At 37.3% G+C, this 11,755-nt stretch overlaps 2 protein-coding genes across 4 annotated transcripts; both read left to right on the forward strand.

The window, feature by feature from the left end:
* Positions 1-633: 633 nt before the first annotated feature.
* LOC111300043 (proline-rich receptor-like protein kinase PERK4) lies at positions 634-4,446 on the forward strand. Of its 3 annotated transcripts, none has more exons than XM_089747984.1 (9): positions 634-801; positions 1,111-1,679; positions 2,048-2,587; positions 2,679-2,765; positions 2,859-2,929; positions 3,031-3,107; positions 3,300-3,444; positions 3,591-3,752; positions 3,849-4,446. In XM_089747984.1, exons 2-9 carry the CDS (start codon positions 1,178-1,180, stop codon positions 4,098-4,100), a joined length of 1,836 nt encoding a protein of 611 aa, XP_089604110.1. In that variant the 5' UTR covers positions 634-801; positions 1,111-1,177; the 3' UTR covers positions 4,101-4,446. The 3 variants fall into 3 exon arrangements, with proteins under 3 accessions (XP_089604110.1, XP_089604111.1, XP_022751380.1); XM_089747985.1 differs by having other exon boundaries at positions 666-801; positions 2,051-2,587; positions 3,849-4,325; XM_022895645.2 differs by lacking the exon at positions 634-801 and having other exon boundaries at positions 1,079-1,679; positions 3,849-4,234.
* A 543-nt stretch (positions 4,447-4,989) lies between these two features.
* On the forward strand, positions 4,990-9,961 carry LOC111300042 (U1 small nuclear ribonucleoprotein 70 kDa-like). The gene is made up of 10 exons (XM_022895644.2): positions 4,990-5,176; positions 5,398-5,512; positions 5,591-5,670; positions 6,117-6,192; positions 6,294-6,358; positions 6,447-6,509; positions 7,981-8,062; positions 8,158-8,308; positions 8,758-8,826; positions 9,045-9,961. Exons 1-10 carry the CDS (start codon positions 5,075-5,077, stop codon positions 9,634-9,636), a joined length of 1,395 nt encoding a protein of 464 aa, XP_022751379.2. The 5' UTR covers positions 4,990-5,074; the 3' UTR covers positions 9,637-9,961.
* The last annotated feature ends 1,794 nt before the right edge of the window (positions 9,962-11,755 follow it).

Raw genomic sequence — 11,755 nt, forward strand, 5'->3', positions numbered from 1 at the left:
ATAATGAGGCAATAAAATGTGAAACATTCTTGAATGATACAAAACTACAAGTAAATTTAGTTTATTATATAGCCAATCGTTCCTGCGTTTTTCCAGACTATTGTAGCTGCCTGTAATCATCCAGGTAAAAATCAGAAAATGTAGAACTTAAAATTCATGTCAGACTACTGAGTAATCATATTACTACACTCAAACTGTTTCATCGTCATTATCTCATGCTCATCTCTCCTCTGCTTCTGCCTCACCCTGTTTTCAGACTTATTCTCAATACATTCAACATTACCTTTCGTTCTCCAAGTTGGTCTGACTCAACATTACCATCCAAAAAATTTTGATGGTAAATAAAGGAATCAATATGCAAAGTAACTGATTGGTATGGTAAATTACCTTTTCCTCTGGATGGTAATATTTGGTCAATGATTCCGTATTACCTTTTCCTTGTGTGTGTGTGTGTGTGTGTGTGAGGCTTTCTTTGTTACAAGTGTGAAAAGAAGCGCTCATTTTGGATAGAAATGGAATAAGTTTTGTAATTGAAGTTGAGATTTCCATATTGTTTAGGCCTGTTTTTGAACCAAAAAAATAGGTTGCCACAGGTTTAGTAAAAAAAGTTAAAAAGAATAACCAACTCAAAACGAATCAAGGGTGACAGAGATCAGAGGTCGAGAGAGAAAAAGAGCCAGAGTCCTGCTTTGTAGGAAGCCACCGGGGAACGACAGAGTCCCCTTTCTAGAATGGCAATTTAACCATACAACACCTTTTCTCTCTCTTTCCCTTGGGAACCCTTCTATCTTCTTCATTCAGGTACCACTTTTCTCTTGCATTTTTTTTTTTTTTTTGTTTCTCTATTGATTCATTCACCAAAACTTTTTCCAATCATAAACTGAGCAGGAAATAGTTTAACGTAAGATCTATTCATGAATTTCACCATGCAAGATCAATGTATAACATGTCAATTGTGTTATAAAATTGTTGAAGGTTCTTCATCAGGAGAGCTTTTTTTTTTTATCTAGATTTTTAGCATTTGCATGGCCACTATATCTGATCTTAATTGGCCTGTATCTATCAGAATTTCTTGGTTTTAACCTGGCAGTTTTCTTTGGGGTTCTTCAGTTGTTTGAGCCAAGCAAATAAGGGAGGGGTGGAGTTTCTTGGCTGGAAGTTGGCAAGTCAACTCAAAATGGCATCATCACCTGAGAATTCTCCATCACAAGATTCCCCACCTGCTCCATCACCATCAAATTCAACACAAGATAGCTCACCAACGACATCATCAGCACCCAAAAGCTCACCATCACCGCCACCACCGCCACCTTCACCGTCCCCACCACCTCCGCCAAAATCATCATCATCACCACCACCGCCACCAGCTGATAATAAAAATAATAATAATAATAATTCTTCTTCTCCAACTCCTCCTCCACCTCGTAAAAGTAGCAGCAACCCCTCTCCGCCCCCTCCTCATAAAAGTAGTGGTACCGAGTCAAACACTTCTTCTAATAATGCATCATCCTCAAGTTCGTCCAGTGACAACAACACGGATGTAAAAATCATTATAGGGGTAGCTGTGGGGGCAGGATTATTGCTCGTTGTTGTTATCATCTTTTTAGCAAGATGCTTTCAGCAAAAAAAGAAGAAAAGCCATCAGCAAATGCAGTATTATCCACCTCACGAAGCTAGAGGTAATAAAACAATACCCTTCTGTCCTGCTACCAAGGCAAAGTCCTTTGTTTTTTGTTTCCTGGAATTCTTTCTTTCTTCATTGATGAAATTTGGAAAAGAAAGGTTGTAATTTTACAAATACTTGCCATAAATTCTGTTTGTCAATTAAATCGACATGGAGGCAAGTGTTTTTTGGCTAATGAAGAAGAACTAATGCCTGAATAAATTTCCCCTATAAATCCAATGAAGAAAAGAGAATCAATATGCATGATCTATTATTTATCTTCCGTTGAATCTTGTATCTAGCTTTGATATCAATTTTATCATTTGTGAACTAATAAAATGTTTATATGGCTTATAAATTAGTTCTATTGTATGGTTTATGCAGCAGGTGGTGGTGATCACTATTATAACAACTCACAGAATCCTCAGTGGGGCAATGGTTTTCAAGGGGTAGAGCATGTCGTCAGAGTACCCCCACCACCTGGTGGTGGTGGTGGATGGGGTTCACCAACCCCAATGCCAGGACCAATTTTCAGCGGTGAATCAAGCTCCAACTTCTCAGGCCCACACCATCCTCCTTTGCCACCTCCATCACCAAATATTGCTCTTGGGTTCAATAAGAGCACTTTCACTTATGAGGAGCTGGCAGCAGCTACAGGCGGATTTTCTCACGCGAATCTGCTTGGCCAAGGTGGGTTCGGCTATGTGCACAAGGGTGTATTACCAAATGGAAAGGAGGTTGCAGTTAAGAGTTTAAAAATGGGTAGTGGACAAGGAGAAAGAGAATTCCAGGCTGAAGTTGAAATAATTAGCCGTGTCCATCATCGACATCTTGTGTCACTAGTTGGATATTGCATTGCTGGCGGGCAGCGGATGTTGGTGTATGAATTTGTTCCAAATAACACCTTGGAACATCATCTTCATGGTAAATTTAATTTCATGCTTAATTCATTATCCTTTTTCTTTTCATATTTGCATAAAGATATTTAAAGCTTGCAGTACTTTTTCCATTGCAGGAAAGAATCTTCCAGTTATGGATTTTTCCACTAGACTTCGCATTGCATTAGGTTCTGCTAAAGGGCTTGCTTATCTTCATGAAGATTGTGAGGAATTCCCAGTCTCTCTCACACTTTCTATCTCTCTGCCACTCCTTTTCTCCCTAAGGTTTTCATTAATTTGTTGAACTATACATGCAGGCCATCCTCGCATTATTCATCGTGATATCAAAGCAGCTAATATTCTCCTCGACTACAACTTCGAAGCCATGGTATCTTCTTTTAAGGCACCAAAGTTCACTATTATTATTTATATCAGTTCAGGATATCTATGTTAGCAAAAGGGGTAACTAACCATGCATGTATGTTATAGGTGGCTGACTTTGGATTGGCTAAGCTGTCTTCTGATAACTACACTCATGTCTCAACTCGTGTGATGGGAACATTCGGGTAAGGAACTGAATCTATAAATAAAAGTGAAGAGTTATTTCGTGACTCGTGTTTGAGGGAAAGAAAGATTGAAACAGGGAAATCTATAATTTGCTTGAAGAGGTTGAGGTCAAACAACATTTCATAAAGGAAAATGGAAATTAGAACTACTCGCCAGTGATTTTAAGTTTTTTTTCTTCCTTTTTAATGTAGGTACTTGGCTCCGGAGTATGCCTCAAGCGGCAAGTTGACAGAGAAATCTGATGTTTTCTCTTTTGGGGTCATGCTCTTAGAACTCATAACTGGAAAGCAGCCTGTTGATCTTACTAACGCAATGGACGACAGCTTAGTAGATTGGGTCCGTACCCGATTCTCATTCCATATTATCCAAACTTAATACTTGAATTGGAGTTTAAATTTGATACATTAATTGCCAAATATAAACTCCTTTCTCATCCATAGAAAATTACATAGAGAATGCTGTTTAATGTACTTTATGAACAGGCTCGACCACTTTTGGCTCAAGCACTGGAGGATGGCAACCATGATCAGCTGGTTGATGCACGCTTGGAGCTTAACTACAACCATAACGAAATGCAACGCATGATAGCCTGTGCTGCAGCCAGCATCAGACATTCAGCGAGAAAGCGCCCGAAAATGAGCCAGGTTTACAATGATCTCCAAACTTCTTTGCCTTGTTATTGTAATGTTACATTTTATAAGTGGTTTATATATATTATATATAATCATCATGGAAAGCAGATAGTACGTGCCCTGGAAGGAGACTCTTCCCTGGATGACCTGAATGAGGGCGTAAAGCCAGGCCAAAGCTCAATCTATTCCTCTGGCATGAGCACAGGCTACAGCAACAGTTCATACAAGGCTGACATGGAGAAGTTCAGACAACTAGCATTATCAAGCCAGGAAATGGGTGGGAGCAGCGAATATGGAACTTCGAGCAGCGATCACTCAAGAGATCTAGCACTCGGAGGGATGGAAAAACACAATATTTAACAAGTTGACCAAAACCAAAACCTTGAAAAACAAAACAGTGATTGTTTACATTATAATATTGATTGGCTCAATATTATTTCCAGGTCGCTCTGTTAATCTGGGATCTTTGTTAATTCAAGTGTTTTCTCTTTCTTATCCGGATTTGTATTATTTTTGCATAGACCTGATCATGTATGGTGGCATGTTTAAAGTGAAAAATTACATTGGGATCGTCTTTTTTTGGTCATTCTATGCTATAAGAAAAGGGAATTCATGTCATTTTTCAAAACCATGTCAACATTATCATTTTGCCTTGTAAAATCCTATACCTTCAAAAAGAAATAGGAAATTGTTTGGTCTTTGTGTCAGGTTTTATTTTGAAAAGATTATCAACTGTTGGATTGAGTTTCAGGCTTATAATACTACAACTTTTTTTGGCATAACTCAGGGTGTTCAAAAAATTCATTTTCACTCCTCAAATAATAAGATTATTTATATTTAATGTTGTTGTCAAAATCAAACGCTCACAATTTTATTAATATCTTTAAATAATTTGATAATTATATGTGATATTTAAATTAATAATTTTGTATTTTAGTGATCAAAATTTAAATTCTCATAATATCAATTACTAAAAAAAATAATTTTGCACTATAAAGATGAAAAAAAATCCTTTCATTTAATTTTAAAATATACACTAATTATTTAAATATTAATGTAAAACTTTACTATAAGTTGAAGGTTATGTCTATAGACTGGGCTGGGCTTAGCTCTCCAAGCTTTGGGTCCAATAAGAAATAGTCTGAGCCCGTCCTGATCCATGTACAGCAAGCAAGCTAAAACGACAACGTTTCAACCACCTCTTTCCCACGAGCATACGAAATTCGGATTCCGAGTTCCGTTCAACATTGCAGTCACAATTCACAGGTCAAGTGGTCTGCAGTTTGCACAGAGAAAAGAAAAAGTAAAACAAAGCCCTCTGATTTCTCTTCAACATGGCAGATTACAACGATGCCTTAATGCGCAACCAAAACGCCGCCGTTCAGGCCCGCGTTAAACCCCCTCAGAACCGCGCCAATATTCAACAGCTCAAGCTGGTTCGTTATTTTAAGTTTTTTTTTTTTTTTGAATAGTGCGATCCGATTATTTTTATTCTCGATTTTTCAGCTTAAGATTTTTGTGGATTTTTCTTTCTTGTATTAGGGAATGAAGATTTTCTGGGATTTTCAAAAAAAATTAGATGCAATTAAAAATTGAGTGGTGATTTTAATTTGTTCTAGGGTAAAGATGATTGAATACTAATTTGTTTACTTTGCAGATTGGGCAAAGTCATCCTACTGGTTTAACAGCCAATCTTTTGAAGCTCTTTGAAGCTCGACCTCCATTGGAGTTTAAACCGCTTCCTGAGAAGCGAAAATGCCCTCCGTACACAGGTCTTTGTCGTGTATTTGGCGTTTGAGTTTAAAATTTTGACATTTATTGATTTGTTTTGCTTTGTTTGGCTTTGTTAGGAATGGCACAGCTTGTTAGTCACTTTGCTGAGCCGGGAGATGCTGAGTATGCCCCTCCTGTTCAGAAAGCCGAAACACCTGTAGGACACTTGTTCTCAAGTAGAAGTTACTGTGTTTTTGTTTCTTTGCATAAGTCTTTGGTTTTGATCATCTTTCTTATGTTTTCTTCTGCCGTTTTATTGAATTTGAATTGTATTTGAGTGATATGATATGTCAATAAGATGTTTAATGGTCGGAGCCATATACTGAGATCACTTTGGTTATTTTTTTGTGTTTGTTTGTGAGCCACTGCTATTTTGAGATCGCTTTAGTTATTTTTCTCATGTTTGTGCATGAACCATGCCTTGTTTAAAAGATTGAGTTAGTACCATAAGCTGGTCAAAACTGGGTGAGAGTGTTGTGAAACAATTATTGCACTATAGAATGGCTTTGGTGCAAGATGTTAATTTGACCACCAACTTTACTTTGATGGAAGGAAAAAGTTTTAACATATATGTGCTTTTTTATTTTTTATTTTTGAATCTAGGCACAAAGAAGAGCAAGAATCCATAAGTTACAACTACAGAAGGGTGTGGAGAAGGCAGCTGAGGAGTTGAAAAACTGTAAGTCTCATTTCCTATAGTTTCTTATTGGTGACTAATGAATTTGTTTAATGCACTTTTATGATTTTTAATCTTTTTTTTTTTTTGTGTCTTTTATGCAGATGATCCAAATAACGACCCAAACATTTCAGGTGATCCATACAAGACACTCTTTGTTGCTAGACTTGTAAGCGAATTTGCCTAATTTCATATCTAACTTCATCTTTCAATTATCCCTGCTGGAATAAGTTATTAGCTTGCATTATTTGTTGCAGAATTACGAGACGTCTGAGAGTAGAATTAAAAGGGAATTTGAGTCTTATGGACAGATTAAGCGGGTAGGTATTTTAGAGCATCCTCATGCAGGTTTGGTAAGAGGTTATGCAGCTGCTTTATCCTATTTGTTTCCTTCATAAAAGATTTTAGTTTCACACACTAAATTTTGATTCTAAAGTTTGCTGTTTCCAGTATTTTTAAAACAAGCTATATTTTTCTTGTAAAAAGTTCAATATTCTGACATATACTTATTTACTTACTTAAGCTTACTAAGGAACAAATGTTTAAAACATTTGTATGAACTTGGCATGCAGTAATCCATCTTTGTGGAAAAAATCTATCTTTAGATTTTAGTTCTAAATAGCTGTGTGTGATGCAACTTCTCTTTGGCTTCCATGAGAATGCTGAGATTCTGCCTGTTCTGTAATTTATCATATTTCAGTGTCTGTACAACTTGGAAAAATGTAAAACAGGTATCGCTGCTTATTTAATGGTAAGGGTGAATGGGTTTGTTTCACTTGACCCCTTGATAAGTTGCTCGAATATGGTAGGATGTAGAAATCATCTCCAGACATAGGTGATCTTCTACTCTTTAGGTATTGTTCTACCATTAAGAATCATCCTATAAAGGTATCTGTGGTAAGGGGCTGATTACTTTTTTTCTCAATCCCCAATATTTTTACAATTCCAAAGATGTTGCTTCATCCTGCACAGCAAAGCTGAAAAACTATGTTGAGCAGATAAGTTGTGCGTTGAGCCTTTTTGGCCTTTATTTCGAGCGACGTAAGGTGGCTGACATACTCTTTAGGTATTGTTCTACCATTAAGAATTATCCTATAAAGGTATCCGTGGTAAGGGGCTGATTACTCTGTTTCCCAATCCCCAATATTTTTACAATTCCAAAGATGTTGCTTCATCCTGCACAGCAAAGCTGAAAAACTATATTGAGTGGATAAGTTGTGCGTCGAGCCTTTTTGGCCTTTATTTTCGAGCAACATAAGCTGGCTGGCATCTGTTCTTTTACCTGCTCTGGGTAAAACAAATTGGGAGTATTAGCATCTCTTTCTTTTGTTATTTAAATTTTTAGTCTGTGTTTTTCCTGCTACTAAAAGTTTTACTTTTGGCTTTTAAAGGCTATCAAAAACATATCAGCAGTTGAGAAGGTGTTCTGGTATTTTCTAGTCTATAACTATTTCTATTTTAAAAAATTATTCCCTGGTAAGGGGAGTCTAGTTTGTTGAACAAATGGTAAATATACCATGATACATCAGTCTATCTGCAACTCTAGCAGTGGTGGTCAGCATCTCGCAATGGCAGCCCTATGATTAAAAGGTGAGCACGGCTAATGAGGCATAATGCCTGCCTGCCGTGCCATTTAGGATTTACTGCTTGTAACATTTTTGTAGCATTAGAACTTAGCTGTGGAGATCAAACACCATCAATTATAATTATCTGATTCTTACCAAAATATTTTTCTTTTATACATTTCTTCCAACTGTTTGTTAATTATTTCTTCTGTTGTGAGATTACCAGGTTCGGTTGATTACTGATAAATCCACAAATAAACCAAGAGGCTATGCTTTCATCGAATACATGCATACTTGGGATATGAAAGGTTTGCTTAGATTTGATTTGATTATGTTTTCACTTTTGAGTTGGTAGGCTCCAGAGAGTGAGTGTTGTTAATATCTGCTTTCAATCATCTCACAGCTGCTTATAAACAAGCTGATGGGAGGAAGATTGATGGCAGAAGGGTTCTTGTGGATGTTGAGCGTGGTAGGACAGTACCAAATTGGCGCCCATGTAGACTAGGTGGTGGACTTGGAACAACCAGGGTTGAAGGTGAAGATGTTATCCAAAGGTATTGTGGAGGTGGCTATGCATATTGTAATGCTGATGCATAAACATACCCTGTAAAAGATGAAAAATGCGTGTTAAAAGTTTCAAAATTAGTACTTGGTAGAAATTGCTTAAATTTGTGATATTAATATTTAAGTGTCAAGTAAGAAATTAAAAATATATATATAGAATACGGGTGATGCATCTTAGCTGATTCTCCCTTTGTGATTGCTAGCTAGGCTGCAAGCAGCAGCCTTTAATTCACATGCTTCCAGAGAGATAAGCTGAACTCCAAAAATTTACTTGGCTGATGTTCATATATATATTTTTTCCTCTCAAGCTATGTTTGGTAACTTGAAGTCCACTATTACCAGGCTTGGACTGACCACTTATGTGATTTTATGGAAAGTAAATGCTATTTTTAATTTGTTATTTTCTGGAAATTAAATTCTATTTTCTTTTGTTACTCAGGGAGCTACTGCAATCAGGACCATCTTGTTCTAAGGAGCCAAGGATTCGAGAGGATCGACATGGTGACCGGTAAGATTAGCTGAGTTGTTTGACCAATTTTTGTCTATAGAGATCTGGTAAAATCTAGAAGGTTTGCTGGCTGAATACTTATTTCAGCACAAATTTCAGAATTATTCATCCCGCCTTTACTTTTGCTAGGAAATATGTGATAAGAACCATTTTCTAGGCTTTTGCCATGGTGTCATCATAATATATTATGATTATCTGATTGATCTTGGAAATTTTAGGGACAGGGAAAAATCTCATGAAAGAGGAAGGGAAAGGGAGAGGGAGCGAGAAAAACCTCGTGAGCGCTCCCGTGACAGAACAAGGGATCGTGATAGAGAGGAAAGACACCACAGAGATCGTGAAAGAACTAGAGACAGAGATAGGGACAGAGAGAGAGACCATGGTCATGATCGTGATCAAGCACATGATCGAGGTCGGGATCGTGGTTGTGACTATGAGCGTGATAGAGAAAGAGATCGTGAAAGGGACAGAGACAGAGACAGAGATAGGGATTATGATGTTGGTGACTATGACCGTGACGGTAGGCATTCTAGGGATGGGGAATCTGATTATGACCGTGTTGAGTCCAAACATGAGCGGGACCGGTGCAGTGAGAGGGATTATGATCATGGTGAGCCAGATGAGGATCGGGGGTGGTATGAACACCATGACCAGGGGCATAGGCGTTCAGATGACCAATACTATGAACACTATGAGCATGATCGAGGTCGAGGAGAATATGATTTGGATTCCTGCGGTGATCGTTATGATCAATATACTGACCGTGACCGTGATCATTATGATGGGATGGAAGAAGATGATTATAGGTGACTATGATCATAAGACAGAAATCAGTGAGTTCACTTTTCTTGAATATGAGCTGCTTCTCTCCCATTGCACCTTGTTTAGTTTAGATCCCAAGTAAACTGTCTTCAGTATTCCTTCTCTCTGATATGTTTAATTCCGAGTTCAGGAGTGTTTGCGTTGGAGTTGGAACCCTGCTACCACGAGCTTGTTTTTATTTTTATTTTCTTTAAATTTTTCTGAAGACTTGTTATATTGTTTTAAGCTATATGCTACTGACCTGTTGTGTTTGCTCCCATTTTGTTTAGGATGCTTGAAATGGGTAATTAATGTTATTATATTATTGTGGTTCTATGGTCATTCTTTGATTTAAAGCTAGCTTTTTCCTGACACTATCCATACATGATTGAAGTTATTAGCTTATTTCTGGTGCTGCGTAAGCCTAAAGATTTTACCAGGTTACCATTGTTAGTTGCTTATATACAGCTTATGTTTAGCGGTGAAGTCCGCGCATATTCTGTGAATTTTATCAATTTAAACGACAATAACATGTCTTCTTTCCATTTACTTTTCCTTTTTAAAAATGCTATTAATTCTGGTGAGATTATGAAATTTTAGATCAACGGAAGCCTAATAGCCATTTGGTGGATGCTTAAAGTACAATCATATAGTCTGGACGAGCTAAACACGCAAAAATATCTGTGGCTTGTTATCATAATCAAACTTCCATAAAGCTATCTATCTCCATGGAACAACACAAATCTAACAGTAATCCGTCTACAAATAAAATCAGACAAATTATCAAATCCCGTTAGACCCAAATCCTCCAGTTCCTATGAAAGTAGAATCCAAGTCCTTGACTTCCAAATCTCAGGAGTTACAATCTTTTGAAGCATAAACTAGGAAATCCGATCGCCGTGCTTCCCTTGGAAATCAGCATCAAAATGATTAAACGGAATCATCCCAATTCCCAATTCCCAACACTCATCACCTCACCCCAGCTCCAACATCGATCGAATTCTTCAAAGCAAACCCAGAACTTGAAAAAAGGTTATATAATTTACCTATACGAGCACATGTTCCTCCTTGTATCCCATTGCTTAAATCAGTTGGGACCAAAGCTTTCCCTCTCGCAGCTTGGTAAAGAATTTTGTGAAAATAAAATGATGTTTAAATACTAGTATTACCTCGGAGAGGCTCTTGAAGGCAACACGGCATTCTCCGAAAGCTTCTTGATTCTGAAATGGCTTTGAGGGACTTAAAAGACGCCGCCGTTTTTGCTTCGGTCGAGCCTCGTAAGACTCTCCAAAAGGTTCTTCTGTCAGGACATAATGAGAGCTTGCAGAACATGTTCGGTAGAGTTTAGCCCGAGTTGAGATTTAAGAATTTGGTTTATACAATTGTTAAATAAATTGCCCACGGTTGAGACTTGAGGCAAAAGTTTTTGAAACTTTGGGCTTTTCAATGGACTACTACCTTACCAAATATTGGACTTCTTGATGATATGATTTTGGGTTCAGGGGACCCACTTTGAGTGTTAATTGGGCTTGTTTTGGTACTTTTTGGGCCCTATATCAGGCTCAGGAATTAGTGTTTGAGTAGCCCTTATTTTTGTCACGTACCAATAAAACATTATAGTTTTAAGTAGTTGAGATTTCTCAAACTCAACTTGATATAGATAACAAACCAGAAAAAAACTTGATATGTAAAAAAATTCTATCAAAATATTAATGAAACAAAACAAAAAAAAAAACTTTGGATTCGAAATTCATGTCTTTAACTGTTTTTACAACATGTAACATCCATTTTTGTTCTATATTTCAACTTTGTCGGTCGCTTTTATTTCCAAATGCAGGCGAATTGTATTACGGTCTTGGAAACCTCGAAAAACGGGTGGTCCGTCTGGTGTCGCACTGAAGCTAGCTTTCTTGACCACAAAGAAGTCACAAATTTCCAAAACAGGAAAAGAAGAGATGGATAATAAAACTAAAGAAGGGAAAGTCTTATGTTTGGAAGTGCGTAGGATAAAACAGTTCAGAAGAAACAGCTATGAAGCTTCATGGGTTTTGCCGTAAATCAGCATCCAAATCAAGCATTACCCGAAAGCCTATGACTCGGGGCCAAGTCCATTTACTATAACTTGAAG

The sequence above is a fragment of the Durio zibethinus genome, chromosome 18, assembly GCF_047325235.1.
Source record: "Durio zibethinus cultivar Kanyao isolate XHJ-2024 chromosome 18, ASM4732523v1, whole genome shotgun sequence".
Taxonomy (NCBI): domain Eukaryota; kingdom Viridiplantae; phylum Streptophyta; class Magnoliopsida; order Malvales; family Malvaceae; genus Durio; species Durio zibethinus.

Bases quoted from the DNA above. Each gene is read 5' to 3' on its own strand.
- LOC111300043 (XM_089747984.1), top strand. From the start codon at position 1,178: ATGGCATCATCACCTGAGAATTCTCCATCACAAGATTCCCCACCTGCT. The intron at 2,766-2,858 runs GTGAGGAATTCC...CTATACATGCAG, and splicing joins TGCTTATCTTCATGAAGATT to GCCATCCTCGCATTATTCAT. The intron at 2,930-3,030 runs GTATCTTCTTTT...TGTATGTTATAG, and splicing joins ACTACAACTTCGAAGCCATG to GTGGCTGACTTTGGATTGGC.
- LOC111300042 (XM_022895644.2), top strand. From the start codon at position 5,075: ATGGCAGATTACAACGATGCCTTAATGCGCAACCAAAACGCCGCCGTT. The intron at 5,671-6,116 runs GTAGGACACTTG...TTTTGAATCTAG, and splicing joins TTCAGAAAGCCGAAACACCT to GCACAAAGAAGAGCAAGAAT. The intron at 8,309-8,757 runs GTATTGTGGAGG...TTTGTTACTCAG, and splicing joins GGTGAAGATGTTATCCAAAG to GGAGCTACTGCAATCAGGAC.